General features: G+C 39.1%; 1 protein-coding gene across 1 annotated transcript in view; it reads left to right on the top strand.

Annotated features, from left to right (window-relative positions):
• LOC139467523 (uncharacterized) overlaps positions 1-17,549 on the top strand; it is a 54,427-nt gene extending 36,878 nt beyond the window's left edge. Inside the window, exons 25-34 of the mRNA XM_071249058.1 lie at positions 50-208; positions 1,149-1,304; positions 2,858-3,025; positions 3,774-3,938; positions 6,054-6,218; positions 8,651-8,812; positions 9,521-9,637; positions 12,248-12,361; positions 13,432-13,537; positions 14,481-17,549. Of these exons, the coding sequence (XP_071105159.1) occupies positions 50-208; positions 1,149-1,304; positions 2,858-3,025; positions 3,774-3,938; positions 6,054-6,218; positions 8,651-8,812; positions 9,521-9,637; positions 12,248-12,361; positions 13,432-13,537; positions 14,481-14,709 (1,541 nt within the window). The 3' untranslated portion in view covers positions 14,710-17,549. The remainder of the gene's footprint in view (positions 1-49; positions 209-1,148; positions 1,305-2,857; positions 3,026-3,773; positions 3,939-6,053; positions 6,219-8,650; positions 8,813-9,520; positions 9,638-12,247; positions 12,362-13,431; positions 13,538-14,480) is intronic.
• Positions 17,550-18,746: the final 1,197 nt, after the last annotated feature.

The raw sequence follows: 18,746 nt of genomic DNA, 5'->3' as shown, positions 1-18,746 counted from the left end.
GGTTGATATTTGTTTTTTGATTTATGCAAATTTTTCTGTTTGTATGTAGTGAGCTGCAGTGAAGGTATGGAGGATCGCAATGATATATGTGTGCCATGTATGATTGGTTTCTACAAGAATGTCACCAGTGTGGGTCAGTGTGAGGCGTGTCCGGCAGGGTTGAGGACAAGCAGCGAGGGCGCCACGTCCGAGGCGGACTGTAATGTGGGTATGTACTGTCCACACACGGCTAAAGATGTGCTTCATTCAACTGTTAACTTGCTGTAAAACTAGAGTTTCACCCTGTTATGAATGTAACAGGTAGATGGGGCCTGGGTGGCCCAGTCTAAAGCACCACAATTTGTTGTGCAGAATTGCTAGAATGATTGTGGGTTTGAATCCAAGAATTGTCCTCATTTACCACCACAATTTGTTGTGCAGAATTGTGAGAATGATTATGGGTTGGAATCCAAGAACTGTCCTGATTAATATTCTGGGTTGTCAGCACCATACCCAGGCTTGTGGGATTTCACCAAAGTGGTAACATGTAACACCTGCATCACTGACTGAAATAATGTTCCGAGCAGCGATTAGTTAAACCCAACCAACTTGATCACTCATTCTCCAGGATGGACATACATATACCGGTAATTATGCTAAGGCTTAAAATTGTTCCTCAGGCAATGGCTTTTGAAAATATAGTGCCTGCGGGTCATGGTTTTGTTTTGTTTTGTTTTCAGTAATTTTGGTGAAATCATGTTGTTCTTAAGTACTATAGTATTTCACTGCAAGGGTTGTGTGATCAAGATGCGTAATATTTAAATATTTTTATTTTTTTTAAAATGGAAATAAAAACAAAACATGGGGTGGACTTTGCCCATGAAATGCTTTCAGGTAAATGCACCAAAACATTTTATGTCAAGTTTGGTGTATGGTCCTTATCACCAGTAGTAGCCAATCATATCTAAAGAAAATTATATGATTTTATGGCCCAATAGATTTTTTTAAGGGCCCACATTTTGGGGGTTAAGTGTGCCATGTGGCCCACCTTTTTTTCAAGGTCAGAATGCATTTTTGCAGAGCCAGAAGCTGCAGTGAAATGTGACTTTGTGGAACTGGTGGCCCAGTGAGTAGTGTTCTAAGTAAGACAGAACTTTGTGGTGTTTCAGTGGGCTGTGAGCCTGGCTCGTATTTGGATGCTGGTCAGTGTACACTGTGTGTGGAAGGCAGTTATCAGCCCCAGAAGTGGCAGGACTCCTGTTTGTCCTGCACCCCGGGACTTATCACCCTCACCCCCGGGGCTGTCACAGAGGACCAGTGTGTGTGTGAGTAACATCTTCCAACAAACTAATGCTATTTATATTTAAGAAAAAAACGACGACCACAAGTCGTTTATTTCTTATGTGAGTAATCAATATTATGTACAACCTCTTTAAGGATGATGATAAAATGTACAAGCTTTAAACATATTTACCCGTATTTTAATAATGATGACTCCTGAATAGAATCCGACCTCGACAATATTGTCCCATTTTTTCATAATCCTCACATTGATTATGTCTACCTTATCTCATAATACAGCTTGTCATATCTCACCCGCTTTTGGAAGCGATCGTTCTGCCATGGTGTTTATCTGTGTTTCCCAGCTACATTTATGGGGAACAGCTCACTAGACACTACACTTTCAAAAATAACGTCATTGAGTTGCAAGTGCCTGCTCAAATCTCCAGAAATGAAGTCAAGATGGAAAAATGTTTTATCGTGAAATAAACCACGCTTCGTTTTTCATTGTTCTCTGCGATTAATCGCTAACTATCTTATGTAGGAATTTGATGATGTAGTATGTCACTATTGTGTCCAGCCAATACAACACAAACAGGCCTGTTTTTGATACTGTGATTTATGAAATAAGAAGGATAATGCTGTGCAGAAATATTTAAGGAAGCCTTTATGAGCCTCTTGTTGACCTAGTCTGTGTAACATGATAACAGACTAAATGTGAAACATGGTAACACCATATTATCTGTGTAACATGATAACAGACTAAATGTGAAACATGGTAACACCATATTATCTGTGTAACATGTAGCAGACTAAATGTGTAACATGGTAACACCATATTATCTGTGTAACATGATAACAGACTAAATGTGAGGCATTGTAACACCATATTATCTGTGTAACATGATAACAGACTAAATGTGTAACATGGTAACACCATATTATCTGTGTTACATGATAACAGATTAAATGTGTAACATGGTAACACCATATTATCTGTGTTACATGATAACAGACTAAATGTGAAACATGGTAACACCATGTTATCTGTGTAACATGTAGTAGACTAAATGTGTAACATGGTAACACCATATTATCTGTGTAACATGATAACAGACTAAATGTGTAACATGGTAACACCATATTATCTGTGTCACATGATAACAGACTAAATGTGTAACATGGTAACACCATATTATCTGTGTCACATGATAACAGTCTAAATGTGTAACATGGTAACACCATATTATCTGTGTAACATGATAACAGACTAAATGTGAAACATGGTAACACCATATTATCTGTGTTACATGATAACAGATTAAATGTGAAACATGGTAACACCATATTATCTGTGTAACATGTAGCAGACTAAATGTGAAACATGGTAACACCATATTATCTGTGTTACATGATAACAGACTAAATGTGAAACATGGTAACTGTCTGTCTGGGACCCTGTGAAGGTTCGGGTTAGAATTGGTCTTTAGCAACCCATGTCAGGCTTGCTGACTGTTGATGAATGTCATTGTTTCAGAATAGTTTAAATGCTCTTGATGTCAATCTCTGGTATGTGTGTGTGATTCCTTGTTGCCAGTGGATTGCGTGTCGGGGAAGGCGTACGACACTGTGAGCACCCAGTGCGAAGACTGTCCCCGTGGGTACTACCGCAACCAGACCGAGATGAAGCCCCAGTGTCGCCTATGTCCCCTCGACACCATCACAGAGAGGACAGGAGCTGAATCAGCTGATGACTGTACTATGGGTAGGCTGCATTATGTATTTAAGAAATATATGATGAGTGGGAATTGTTTATTGTACAATAAAACACTCCAGGGAGAATAATCCATGAGGTGCGCAGCCCTGAGTGGTTTATTCTCCATGCAGTGTTTTATTGTATGATAAACAACAACCATGAGTTGTTTATTTCTTATATGAGATACAAACATTATGTACAGCCTCTTTAAAGATGATGATAACAAGTACTTCCATATATATTTTCCCGTATTTAAATAATGATGTCTCCCTCAATGGAATGTTGGACAAGTCCATTTTATGCACAGGTGGGTATTTACTGCATATTCTCACAATCCTCGCGTCGATGACATGTGCCTCTTCTCCAAATACTACTTGTCATATCTCTCCCACGTTTTGATGCGACCGATCAGCCATCACTTCCCTCTAAAAAATAACATCAAATATATGATGTCATCAAGTTATGAGCACTTGTTCGAATCTCCAGAATGATGTCATTATTTAATTTGTAGCTATCTTATATTACAGAATCATGGGTATCAAAACCTAGAATACATTGTTTGCTGTAGTGCACAATGGTTTATCATAGTTGTGTAGTGCACATAGCTTTACATATGTACCACTGACATGTTTCTGTGAGAGCTAACTATACTACCCCAGCCATTACATCCTACCCCCTGACATATTGTTGCTTTGACAGCTAACTATACTACCCCAGCCATTACATCCTACCCCCTGACATATTGTCTCTGTGACAGCTAACTGCACCGCCCCCGGCCAGTACGTGGAAACGTCCAGCAACACCTGTGCTTACTGCCCAAAAGGAACATACCAGGACCAGAAGTGGCAGGTTGCATGTAAGACCTGTGCCCCAGGATTCACGACCAGAACAACGGGGACGGGCTCAGTGCTCCAGTGCTATCGTATGTACACACCATTATGTTATGACAAGGACTGCCTGAAGGGCAGGTTGTAACCTCAAATTTAATAGTGGCAAACTGTATATATTAATATCCACCCCCAAACTGGAAATCCAAACTGTCTTTTGGGACATTGTTAATGCAAATGTTCTCTTTTTGGTAACACGTATATAGAGGGTGAGTGAGTGAGTATGGTTTTACGCCGCTTTTAGCAATATTCCAGCAATATCACGGTGAGGGACACCAAAAATGGGCTTCACACATTGTACCCATGTCGGGAATCGAGCCGGTTCTTCTGCGTGACGAGCAAACGCTTTAACCACTAGGCTACCCGATAGCCCCTGCATATGAAGAAACAGATGTAAAAAATAATTACCGTATTCGATGTACCGTATTTTCTTGAGTATAGTGCGCACCCATGTATAATGCGCACCCCCCTCTAGCGGGTTCAATATTTTGGAAAAAAAGAAATTTGAATATTATGCGCAGAAAAAATTTACACCGTACCCTTTCAGCGAAGTCCGGCAAACGAACGGGTGCTGAGAAAATTTGTCAGTACAAATTCGAAATTTGAGATAAAAAATCACCAGACAAGTTTATTTACCATTTAAATAGTATTTATTGTTCTGCTAGGCATTGTTTTATATCTAGGGATTAAGATTACCTTGTGTATTTTCTCGTAAACTAAGCCGGAAACAGCAATCAGCTGTACACACGTTTTCTTGGAATCGACCGGTGATTCGGTCAAGACACACCCAATGATATAACTTTATAGGATTTTTAATGCAAGGATCGGCAACAATTGTATCTGAAACTATTTTATTTATCAGGAATAATATATTCCATTATTTTCTTAATTATATGCAGCCTTTACTAAACATATTTAAAATAATAATAACCCTAAGCGAAGCAGCTGATCGCTATTCCCGGGTATCATTTTTTACATGGAACATGTCTGACCAGTCACCGTCAAGGCTCACGCGCACGTGAGCACTTGAGCGCGAGAATTTCATGTTGACATAGAATCGTCAAACAAAAACAAATATGACTTTTAACGAGTCAAAGTGTGTCATTTATGATATATGTATCCATTCTCTGTCAACTAAAGTTCGTTTCAAGGCGTCAATAGCGGTATTCTGACCGTGGTTGCTGTTAATAACGGTGAGTTGTGCGATCTTCCGATCGCTTCACACACGATTTCGCCGAAATTAATAAAAACAATATTATAAGGAATTTTGAATAAAATTAATGAAGTAAGTTACAAACATAAGTCCAGAAATACAAAGAACACTTTTTATAGACAGACAGTGTAATTACATAATTATTTTGCGTACTTCAGTATGGATTTGTTGACATGGGATTTCCGGTGTTTCGTGCTCACGGTACGTAATGTCTTTCCATGGGAGGAAAAAACATCCAAACTCATAATTCGTGTATAATGCGCACCCCCTTCTACACAGCTGTGTTTTTCCGAAAAAAAGTGCGCACTATACTCAAGAAAATACGGTAATAAGCGCCCAGGACGCTCTCAAAATTAGGAACAGGGGGCTCTTATTAGAATATTATTTTGGTGGAAAAAAAACAGAGCTGAAAGATAAATTTTGTGGTTTATGCTGTTAATGTACGACAGATATATTTTTCCAAAATTTAATTGCCCATAATTAAGGTTATATATAACACACGAGTGCGTATTATATGCGAAAAAATAAGTCCAGTACAGTGATCAATTGGTAGGGGTGCCAATTGTGATCGTTCACAAGCCAGTATATTAGCAAATATCGCCGTGGGCGCTTATTAGAGAGGAAGGCTTATTACGTCGAATACGGTACTTCACTGCACAATGCATTGACAAGTTGTAGAATGAAGAAGAAAATCAACTGAAGTGAAGTTCTCTGATCAAGTTTAATCAAACTTAGTTTGTAATAAACGATATGTTCACGTCAGCTTGACATTACATTTTTCTCTGAGACAAACAAATATTTAGGAATATTATTCATACACCCTTATTATCTCAGAACATTTCACAATCAGAGCCTAAGAGAAGGATAGTACTATTTCTCCTTGAAGGGCAATGAATCTGAGCATGAAACATGAACTCATGTGACTCACTGTTATCAGGTGACTGTCCCTCTGGGTCGGAGGTCGTTGAGTCAACCAATGCCTGTCAGGTGTGTGCGCAGAGTCAGTACCGAGCTAAGGGACAGAGCTGGACCTGTCAGTACTGTGACATCAGCTTCACCACTGCAGGCAGTGGGTCGACGTCCGTCACTGACTGCAGCATTCGTGAGTAGACAGTTATATCCTCGTCGTGAGATTAGGAGATAGCCTATGCTACTCAACAGAAGTTAAGAACCACCCGATTATTTTGAGTACCAGTAGATATTTAAACCGTTAAACACTATTGTTGTTGCTGTTGATTCTGATGAATTAGACACAGTTTAAGGATAACAACCTCAAAATTGTTATCCCTAAATTGTGTGTACTTTAAATTGTCATCCGTCAACTTGTAAGGCTTTTCTGAACATGTAAAATTGACAAAACAATAAGTCATTTTAAATGATTATAGAGAAATTATACACAAAGAAAACAGTTAAGCACACCCCTATTTCTGAACCATGACAAATGGCAAAAATCATGGCATGGGATGACTGACCACAGGAGCTGGGCGATACCAATGTCATCGAATAGAACAAACATTTGACAACAAATAATGAAGATATTGGTGAGTCGTGATTGAAATTTTAATTACTGACAAAAACATCATGGTAACACAGGTACGTTTGATGTTTCATGTGAAAATGTTCCTTAAGTCTCTATTTGACATGACACATGAAACAGATCAGTAGCGGGTATAACCGCCACGTGCCCAGATGATGCATTCCGCCCTACGTCTCATGCCTCCAGTCAGACATTGGATATTTTGATGGGTCAACAACAACCACTCCAGATGCAATGCTGCTTCCAACTGGCGTAAATCTTGTACAGGAGGATCTCATGCCTGTAAGCGCTGCCCCAGAATATCCCAAACATGTTCAAGGGGGTTCAAACCTGGGCTCATTGTTGGCCAGGGTAGAGTCGTTATTGCATTGGCCCTCATGTAATCCACGACTGCATGCGAATGATGAGGCCTGGCATTGTCTCCAAGTTTTCAGATTCCAGTTCTGTCGTGCAATACACCATGCCAAACGAGCAGCTTTGTGGTGATCTCTCAACAAGGGTCGCTTTATGACTCGTCTCGCCCTCAGTCCTGCTGCTTTCAGCTGGTTCCTAACGGTTCTGGTGCTGAAACGACGATTTGGCAACCACAGCTGTTTGTTAAAAAGGGTTCTCGATGTATGAGATGAAGAAGGTCCCTGTCTTCGCGATGTGTCGTCACAGGAGGTCTGCCGGATCTGGGACGGTCCTGTACATCACCAGTCTGAGCATGTTTCTCGACTAAACGGCTTACGACAGTGTGGTGATACCCCAAATTCCGACCAATGGCATTACTAGACATTCTTGCATTATGCATGCCGATTATTTGCCATCTTGTGGCGTTTGATAATCGCCTTTGTGCCATGGTTGCACAATGTCATGTCATGGAATAACTGTTTAAAACCGAGCTTAAGAAAGCAATTTTAACGTTTGGATATACTGCTTTTAGAGATACTCGAGGGTAGCATGCTGCACGGGCATACCATGCATGGCACGTGAGCTTTCGTCATGCATGACTGATTACATCATCTCAAGAAAACATAATTCTTCCCGTAATTATATCTTTCATGACTGTAACAAATATTGGGATCAAACAATAATGAAATATATTAGGGTGTAACTTTTTTCTTTGTGTATATATCAAACATGGCATTGTTTATGTTCAAGAAATCACTCAAATCTGATGATTCTTGAACTAGGATCAACAAACTCATGATTTCTCCATGACATTTTCAGATTTGTGATTGATATTGAACATTTGATGCAGTAAGTTTATTTTCGAAAAGATGTTGGTTAGGATGTTGGTAAAATCCAGTCAATTTTTGGGTGCTGAATCCCACTTTGCAACACGTACCAACAAGTCAGATTGCAGCACACTCTTCCATTCATTTTCAAGAATTCAGCTTTAACATGCCAATACAAATCCTCAAGTAGCAGTAATGAATATTGTTGTTTAATTACAAATATGAATTTAATTAACTTTATTAAAATTATAGGACAACTAAGACTTTTGCTCATCACCAAATCACTGTTTGATAATTCCTCGAAAAAGCCTTCACATGTCAACCATGGTTAATTTTATATTAAGGAAGGTGGATAATTATGTAACAACAGTCACAACAATTATGTAACAACAGTCACAACATCCGTGCATTCGTGACCAACTCTTGTTATTCCGGGACATGCATAATAGCTACTTCTCGTGTCCATTTTTGCGACTGGGTTCCATCTAAGAGCAATCAGGCATAGCTGAAAGAATTGTCAACTTTTTGCATAATGATTCACATATATTTACCCCATATACCATATATATTCCAGATGTTATTGAAAACACATCGGGACGTACAGTATTATACCATATGATTAAACGCATTCAGCTGTAACTTGAGTATGTTTTTAAATGCAAGACATTCTGAAGTTAGACACTGGAACAGCCAAGTTTCACTGTTTTTCAACCCAATTTTAACCTGATATATATGGTTTTCCCTGTATGTAAAATAATACTAATGTCTCATGTGCAGCCCTGTGCAGTGCGGGCACTTCCTACGATGCAGACCTCAAGATGTGTGTGCCATGTGCCAAGGGAAGCTACCAGTCGCAGATAAACCAGCTGAGTTGTCTCCCTTGTCCCAACCAACAGACCACTCGAAACACTGGCTGCCTCACAAGCACTGACTGTTTATGTGAGTATAGTTTGTTTGTTTGTTGTGTAATGTCGATTTATGCAATATTTGGGATAGTTAACGTGCAATCTACCAAGTCACTGAGACTGACAACCAAAGCCATTTAGCCGCCTCTACGACACCTGGGGATCTATTCTTACCGGACTCATGGAATCTGTCCAGAATAACCGAGTGCTGTACATCCTCTGCATATGTAAGATGCTGGCTGACATTGTTCCCAAAGATCATATGTTGGTTTGAAACTTAAATGATGTTTTGTAGTTTTCTCCAAAGTTGTAAACAAGGCTTTCCTCCCACATCTAGCTGACATGCTGTAATATTAAGAAACACTATCCGAATCGGTTGTAAACCCGCTATTCATATGAAGGCAGGAGGGTAACCAAGTGGTTAAAACGTTCACTCGTCATGTTGAAGACCCGGGTTTGATTCCCCACATGGGTACAGTGTGTGTACTCATTCTAGCGTTCCCTCTCTGTGATATTGATGGAATATAGCTAAACATGGCTTAAAATCATACTCACTCACTATTCATATGCCATGTATACGATATTTTCTAGTTTGCCAGTGGAGACTAAAGCTGTCTCTGTGGTGCTGTGTAACTGTGTCCCATGCACTCCACTTCAGTACACATGTATCTATCCAATCGTTCACATTTAGACTCTGAAGAATATGGTGAAATGTTTCGACTACTATTGGGCCATGTTTCAGCCCTGTGTATTCTGAACGAGCACAACTGTACAGCGCCATCTGAGTGTGCGGACGCCCCGGCAGGCTTCACTTGTAGATGCTCTCGCGGCTACGCCGGACTCCCCAACAACTGTACACGTATGTTCAAATACTGTACAATTTTCAACTCCACATGTTCAGATAGCCTACTATTCACTTCACAACACCACACATACATTCAGATAGCCTACTATTCACTTCACAACACCACACATGCATTCAGATAGCCTACTATTCACTTCACAACACCACACATACATTCAGATAGCCTACTATTCACTTTACAACACCACACATACATTCAGATAGCCTACTATTCACTTTACAACACCACAAATGCATTCAGATAGCCTACTATTCACTTTACAACACCACACATGCATTCAGATAGCTTACTATTCACTTTACAACACCACACATACATTCAGATAGGACTACTATTCACTTTACTACACCACACATACATTCAGATAGCCTACTATTCACTTTACAACACCACACATACATTCAGATAGCCTACTATTCACTTCACAACACCACACATGCATTCAGATAGGCTACTATTCACTTTACTACACCACACATACATTCAGATAGCCTACTATTCACTTCACAACACCACACATACATTCAGATAGAATACTATTCACTTCACAACACCACACATACATTCAGATAGCCTACTATTCACTTCACAACACCACACATGCATTCAGATAGCCTACTATTCACTTTACTACACCACACATACATTCAGATAGCCTACTATTCACTTCACAACACCACACATACATTCAGATAGCCTACTATTCACTTCACAACACCACACATACATTCAGATAGCCTACTATTCACTTTACTACACCACACATACATTCAGATAGCCTACTATTCACTTTACAACACCACACATACATTCAGATAGGACTACTATTCACTTCACAACACCACACATACATTCAGATAGCCTACTATTCACTTCACAACACCACACATACATTCAGATAGCCTACTATTCACTTCACAACACCACACATACATTCAGATAGCCTACTATTCACTTTACTACACCACACATGCATTCAGATAGCCTACTATTCACTTTACTACACCACACATACATTCAGATAGCCTACTATTCACTTTACAACACCACACATACATTCAGATAGGGCTACTATTCACTTTACTACACCACACATACATTCAGATAGCCTACTATTCACTTCAGGGGGCACGGGTGGCCCAGTCGTCTAAGGCGCCGCGATTCGCTGTGCAGAGTTGAATCCCTTGGGCACACCAGAAACCTATGATTGTGGGTTCGAATACCGGTTCGCCTCGATTATGTTTCTAGGTTTGTCAGCACCATACCGTGCTCGTGGGTTTCACCGAAGTGGTAAACGTCCGAGACCTGCATCACTTCGGGCTTTCCTCCCACATTAATCTGACACGCCGTGATATAACTGGAATACTGTTAAAACCGGCGTTAAACCCAACTCACTCACTCACTAATATTCACTTTACAACACCACATATACATTCAGATAGCCTACTATTCACTTTACAACACCACACATGCATTCAGATAGCCTACTATTTACTTTACAACACTACACTTACATTCAGATAGCCTACTATTTACTTTACAACACCACACATGCATTCAGATAGCCTACTATTCACTTTACAACACCACACATGCATTCAGATAGCCTACTATTTACTTTACAACACCACACTTACATTCAGATAGCCTACTATTCACTTTACAACACCACACTTACATTCAGATAGCCTACTATTCACTTCACAACACTACACATACATTCAGATAGCCTACTATTCACCTACTATATACTGATAATGCCTCGTCAAGTGAGACAAGTTGATCAGGCACCATCTTGTTATCATCTCATGATTTCGGGGCCCTCCATTACAGTCAAGTTAAAGATAGATGCACAACATGATCAGTCACATGACATTACAGACAGGAAGTTTACAAACAGCAGCCGATATACCAATGGTGCATTCTGATGCAGATTTATCATCAGATCAGTTTTCATTAAAATGTGCATTAGTTAAAAAGTAAGTTTTCAGGTGTGTTTTCATTATTTATTGAATATCTTACCTCGTGTAGCTTAATTCGTGATAAAACTTCAGCGCAAGTGGCGAACACTTTGATATGTTCAGTGGGCTTTGAACCGTCTACCTTGATTATTTCATTAAGCAATTGGTTACATATTGTTTAGGGGCTGGAAAAGAGGTAAGGCTAAAAAACATGTGGCTTTGGTATACTGTATGTATACATTCAGATGCTGTACACCTTGCAACACTACACATATATTCAGAAAAGCCTATATTCCTCACAACTATGCACATATGTTCTGATGCTATATACTTGACAAATGTTGATATATCTTTAGATTCTATGCTCCTGACATCTGTACACATGTTCTGATGTAATACACCAACTACATATACACTGTACGTTCAAATTCTATACACCTGACTAATGGGCACATACGTTAAAATACTATGATCTTGACAACTGTACACACATGTTTAGATACTATACACCTGACAACTATAAACATGTTCAGATAGTCTGCACCTTATAACCAAATGTATGCATGTTCAGATACAATTTACCTCACAACTGACTTCAAACTGTAGGTGGTCAGTTATCCCTGATGTATGTATCTCCTGTAGATGTGTGTGACCTGCCTTCATACTGCAGTAACCAGGGAGTGTGTCAGCGAGACAAGTTCCCCTCCTGCCTCTGCCCCGACCTCTACGAAGGGGAGAAGTGTGAAATCAGACTAGGTGAGTCTAGGAAGATGGGTGAAATCAGACTAGGTGAGTCTAGGAAGATGGGTGAAATCAGACTAGGTGAGTCTAGGAAGATGGGTGAAATCAGACTAGGTGAGTCTAGGAAGATGGGTGAAATCAGACTAGGTGAGTCAGTGGTGATGGGTGAAATCAGACTAGGTGAGTCTAGGAAGATGGGTGAAATCAGACTAGGTGAGTCTAGGAAGATGGGTGAAATCAGACTAGGTGAGTCAATGGTGATGGGTGAAGTCCGACTAGGTGAGTCAATGGTGATGGGTGAAATCAGACTAGATGAGTCTAGGGAGAATTATGAAATCAGACTAGGTGAGTCTAGGGAGACGTATGAAATCAGACCAGGTGAGTCTAGGGAGAATTATGAAATCAGACTAGATGAGTCTAGGGAGAATTATGAAATCAGACCAGGTGAGTCTAGGGAGAAGTATGAAATCAGACTAGGTAAGTCTAGGGAGAAGTTTGAAATCAGACCAGGTGAGTCTAGGGAGAATTATGAAATCAGACTAGGTGAGTCTAGGGAGACGTATGAAATCAGACCAGGTGAGTCTAGGGAGAATTATGAAATCAGACTAGATGAGTCTAGGGAGAATTATGAAATCAGACCAGGTGAGTCTAGGGAGAAGTATGAAATCAGACTAGGTAAGTCTAGGGAGAAGTTTGAAATCAGACCAGGTGAGTCTAGGGAGAATTATGAAATCAGACTAGGTGAGTCTAGGGAGAATTATGAAATCAGACCAGGTGAGTCTAGGAAGATGGGTGAAATCAGACTAGGTGAGTCAATGGTGATGGGTGAAGTCCGACTAGGTGAGGAAGTATGAAATCAGACTAGGTAAGTCTAGGGAGAAGTTTGAAATCAGACAAGGTAACTTGAAGGGGGCCCTATCTCTTAAGGCATCCACAAGTATGCCAGAAACCTAAGATTTTCCAGATTCGCCCTGTATAACTTTCCACCCACTTCAAACTGACACACTGTGAAACTACTGAAATACTGTGTTGAACCAAACTCACTCACTCACACCCTCACTTACTCCATACCATTGATGTTTCAGCACCTGCATCTGATAACAAAGATGCAATCATCGGTGCAGTCATTGGCGCTTGTGTAATTCTACTGTTTGTTGGGCTGATTCTAGTGGGCATTTATGCCTGTCGTAGGTAAGTATGACTGACTTGCTGATGGCGGGACTGGTCCTGTAAGGAATCTGGGACAGTCATCGTTAAGTATGATGTTGATTTGGGGCTAAAAGCTACATGACTCTCGCCAAATGGACGTTTGAAGTAATTATGTGTTTTTCCGCCTAACCTGGTCTAAGCATACAATGAACATATCTTAAGTTTTTCTCAGCCAAAATTTTGTTCTGTATTCATAATTAGACAACTAGGTCAAACTTGCTCATTGTTTAATATTCTGGATATGATAAAGTGAAACTTCTCAAATTCTTTCAGCTCTGTGTATTTGTCTTTTCTAAAGACTTACTCCTGTGATAAGACGGTTACACTATTTTACATGTATGTTGCTGCAGACGTGAAGATGCGGGTTAGAATAGGTCTTCAGCATCCCACGCTGCTTGTCATAAGAGGCGACTAACGGAATCGGGAGATCAGGCTTACGGACTTAGTTGATGCATGTCATCAGATGCCAATCGCATAGATTGTTGTTCACAATATCCATCACTTGATTGTCTGGTTCAGACTTGATTATTTACAGGCCGCCATCATATTGTTCTAATATTGTGGACCGCTGCATTAAACAATAAAAAAAACCAATTGTTTCAATGACTTTAATGTTTGCATTTAGTGTTGGCTTAACTCTAAAGCATCAGTAAAGTTTGTAATCAATTTTTCATAAGAGTGTAATGGGAGACCAGGATATTTTACCATTCATTTGAGGGAGTAGTGGGTTGGTTATCTTGGGTTGTATACTCCCTAGGGAGCTGAGAATTAAAATTGAGTGCACACTGATCCATTGTAATGCACTTGTGATTATCATTTACAAATCCACTAGGTGAATGGAACGTTATGTTATTATTGTTGTCGTTGTTTTTATTATTAATATTAACATGTTCAATGTGTGACACCCAATCAATTCCTGTTGCAGAAGACCCCCGCCATCTGAGTCTAATGAACAACTGGATGAAGACAGTACGAGCATGACTCCATCCAGCTTTGTAGGTACCCGTGCTAACACGGCCAGGTATGGCCCCTTCATGGTAGCATTGGCCCCAGCGGAACATGGCGGGGCATACGACCCCTCCTTCTACCGCAAGCAGAGCGACGTGGACAGGGGCTATATTCACTACGAGAATGCCAGTATTAAACTTGCGTAGACAGACTGTGATGGAAGTTGGAGCATGAGCAGTTGTTTCATCAGACTTTGTGGAACTATGCAAGACTGTTGTCGACTACCATTGTCAGATTGCTGACATGACATGGCCATCTTGAGGCTCGAACACCGTCTGTGTAAGCTCACCTATATCATACTATTGTCTTACCTGCTGGACCAAAGCATGACTGTGATTGTTCATAATAGGCTTTCATACTCACTGACAGCCAGAAAGCAACATGACCGCTGACACAAATCCATGATCTCTCTGCTATATGAGCTCTGTTTCCAGCGTATGCCATGTTCTTGACACATGAAGTCTTTTGAGCAAGTATGTCCTACAGATGGATTGTGTTGGGCAGGGAGGTGATATAGTGGAATATACCAGTGAGAGACTAAATAGTGGGATATTACCCTAAGACTGATCCAGATCATTATGGTGACAAACATTACCGTATTCAACATAATAAGCACCCAGGGTGCTCTCAAAATTAGAAGTAGGGGGCTCTTATTAGAATATTATTTTGGCGAAAAAACATAGTTGAAAGATAAATTTTGTTGTTTTTGCTGACAGCCTGAAATGTTTATGTACGACAGATATATTTTTCCAGAATTTAATTGCCCATAATTAAGGGTGCATATAACACACAAGTGCGTATTATATGCTAATAAATAAGTCTTGTGTACATTGATTAATCAGAAGGGATGCTAATTTGGATTGTTCACTAGCCAATATATTAGCAAATAACGCCGTTGGAGCTTATTACGTCGAATACGGTATATCATGCTTTAATCCATACTTCCTTCTGAGGGTTGTGTCCCTTCATGAGCCAGGATCTTCTGGTTATAAATCCCAGATTTTCCAATTTATTATGTAAGGTCAGAGAACTTCTATAAGTAGATTTTTAAGATCAAAATGTCTACCTGTGTAACCTTGGGACTTGGTCTCACATTTAGCTGACACAGTTACATAAAACTGACATATTTACCATTCATACACATGGCTTCTAACATGCACTGAATTCAAGAATATTAACACGACTCACTCCTGCCATGGATGGTTTTACGCTGATGAAGGGCATTCTATTAGCATTTTATATCTTATTTATTTTGATCATTTTGCAATCCTTATAGCTGAACTCCACAACATAAAAGTGTATACTAGTTTACTGTAAATCTTGAAATTAATGTGCCTCCAAATTAATACGACTGCTGACCCCCCAAGATGCAACTCACACCATCCCCACCCCATCCCCAGTGAAATTATATATATCCCTACCTTAATCCAATGAAATTGCAAATAGCACCGCTTATTAGCACTAGGAAGAGCACTTCTGGAATAACAATAAACAGTGTTTTCCTAAAACAACCCATAGTTTATATGTTTATCATGTTTACTGGCATTAAGGAAGCTCAAAGGCAATAAAATAATTGAACCAACAACCGTTCACTGATTGGAGTGATCAATGATGGCTAGTTTGACACGTGTGGGTAGAACTCTTGACCACAGCAGTGATAACTCACTGGATGCCTATTGTGTAATTTATTGTGTAATTCCTATTCTTAAAATGACATTGTTACATAGTTGCTACAACTGCTGCTGAATAAACTGTGTTTGTGTATATATTCAAGTTGGTATTTCCACTGTTCAAAGTGTGCAGAGAGGCCATCTATTTGTTGATTTTTGATCATTTTGGAGACACAAATGCAAAGCTTCATTAGTGCGAACAAAGACCACTTGCATTTTTCGCATTGAATTCACGCTCGCATTAATTTCAATAACATAAAACTGACATATTTACCATTCATACACATGGCTTCTAACATGCACTGAATTCAAGAATATTAACACGACTCACTCCTGCCATGGATGGTTTTACGCTGATGAAGGGCATTCTATTAGCATTTTATATCTTATTTATTTTGATCATTTTGCAATCCTTATAGCTGAACTCCACAACATAAAAGTGTATACTAGTTTACTGTAAATCTTGAAATTAATGCGCCTCCAAATTAATACGACTGCTGACCCCCCAAGATGCAACTCACACCATCCCCACCCCATCCCCAGTGAAATTATATATATCCCTACCTTAATCCAATGAAATTGCAAATAGCACCGCTTATTAGCACTAGGAAGAGCACTTCTGGAATAACAATAAACAGTGTTTTCCTAAAACAACCCATAGTTTATATGTTTATCATGTCTACTGGCATTAAGGAAGCTCAAAGGCAATAAAATAATTGAACCAACAACCGTTCACTGATTGGAGTGATCAATGATGGCTAGTTTGACACGTGTGGGTAGAACTCTTGACCACAGCAGTGATAACTCACTGGATGCCTATTGTGTAATTTATTGTGTAATTCCTATTCTTAAAATGACATTGTTACATAGTTGCTACAACTGCTGCTGAATAAACTGTGTTTGTGTATATATTCAAGTTGGTATTTCCACTGTTCAAAGTGTGCAGAGAGGCCATCTATTTGTTGATTTTTGATCATTTTGGAGACACAAATGCAAAGCTTCATTAGTGCGAACAAAGACCACTTGCATTTTTCGCATTGAATTCACGCTCGCATTAATTTCAAGATTTACAGTATTTCAGTTACTTTGAAGAAGGTTCGAAGATGTTTGGAGAATTCTCTTTTCATACTCTGCCAGTTTGGGTTCAGAAACATTATGATTTGTTTCTATACATGTAACTCCACACAGAATATGAATGTGTTAATATCTTGTTGTGATGTTGTTAAACGTTGACGTGGTATGGGTGGTACCAATAGGACAGAGGGTCTTCTTTAAGTGGTTAATATATGTAAGAAAAGAAAACTGATTATGATTTACAAACGATTAATAAAATTTCAGTTGAATTTATATATTCAATAGTTATGTCTTTTTAGTTATGAAAGATTATCTAAAATGCATATATATATATATATATATATATATATATATATATATATATATATATATATATATACACATGTATATCCAGAGAAAAATTCATGTATCTTTTACTATGCAATTAAAAACAATCAGTGTGGCAATTTTACATGCTCAGCATTATTTTTAAATCTTTGATAAAGAATAGGTTGTCTGAGAAGGGAGACAACTCTGAGGCATTGACAACTAAAGGGAGACAATTCTAACAAATAACTCCAAGGCAGTAAAAGGGAGACAGTTCTAATTAATAATTCTGAAGTATTGATAGTTAAAGGGAGACAAGCCTAAAAAATACTTCCATGATATTGAAAGTTAAAGGGAGACGAGTCTAACAAACATGTCCATAACAATGACAGTAAAAGGCAGACAGTCCAATCAAATACTTTCAAAGTGTTTATAGTTGAAGGGAGACAATTCAGAACAAGTGATAAAATAGCTGTTGTCAACAGAGACATGATAATAAATAATTATTTTATGGTCTCTGTTATCAATCATGCATTGTACCAAAAATTCCTAACAAGAAGAACAGGTTTTATAAGTGACTAGGCAATGCTTTTTCACTTATGGTATAAAAACAATAATTTCATTTAATTCCCGGTGTGATTTTTGTATGTTTATCATATCATGATAATCATTATTTTATCAACACTGAGATCGATGAGATGTATTCATAAGCTGTCAGAGAACCAGAGGGCAAGATTGTTGGATGCTATATGTTGTCCTAATTTATTGTAATGATGCTTGATTTCTGGCAAATCGGCCATCGGGTAGCCTAGTGGTTAAAGCATCACTTTTCACGCTGAAGACCTGGGTTTGATTCCAGACATTGGTACAGTGTGCCCAGTCCATTTCTGGTGTCCCCGGCATGATATTGCTGGAATATTGAAAAGCAGCGTAAAACCATACTCACTTACTCACTCCGGCAAATAAGTTTTTAAGGACACATTTGCCCTGCTGTAGTCACTAACATCTCATGAATTTGCAAGTCGTGACTGTTCTTTTCTTTCTGCACACATGGTATAGTGGTCAATTTATTTCTCTACAAAATATTTGTAAAAATGTCGGCATGAAAAACTCACAGAATAGTGAATTGTACA

The sequence above is a fragment of the Haliotis cracherodii genome, unplaced genomic scaffold, assembly GCF_022045235.1.
Source record: "Haliotis cracherodii isolate W230 unplaced genomic scaffold, xgHalCrac1.p SCAF_2, whole genome shotgun sequence".
In the NCBI taxonomy this organism is placed as follows: domain Eukaryota; kingdom Metazoa; phylum Mollusca; class Gastropoda; order Lepetellida; family Haliotidae; genus Haliotis; species Haliotis cracherodii.
This window is presented reverse-complemented; position numbering and strand designations above follow the sequence as displayed.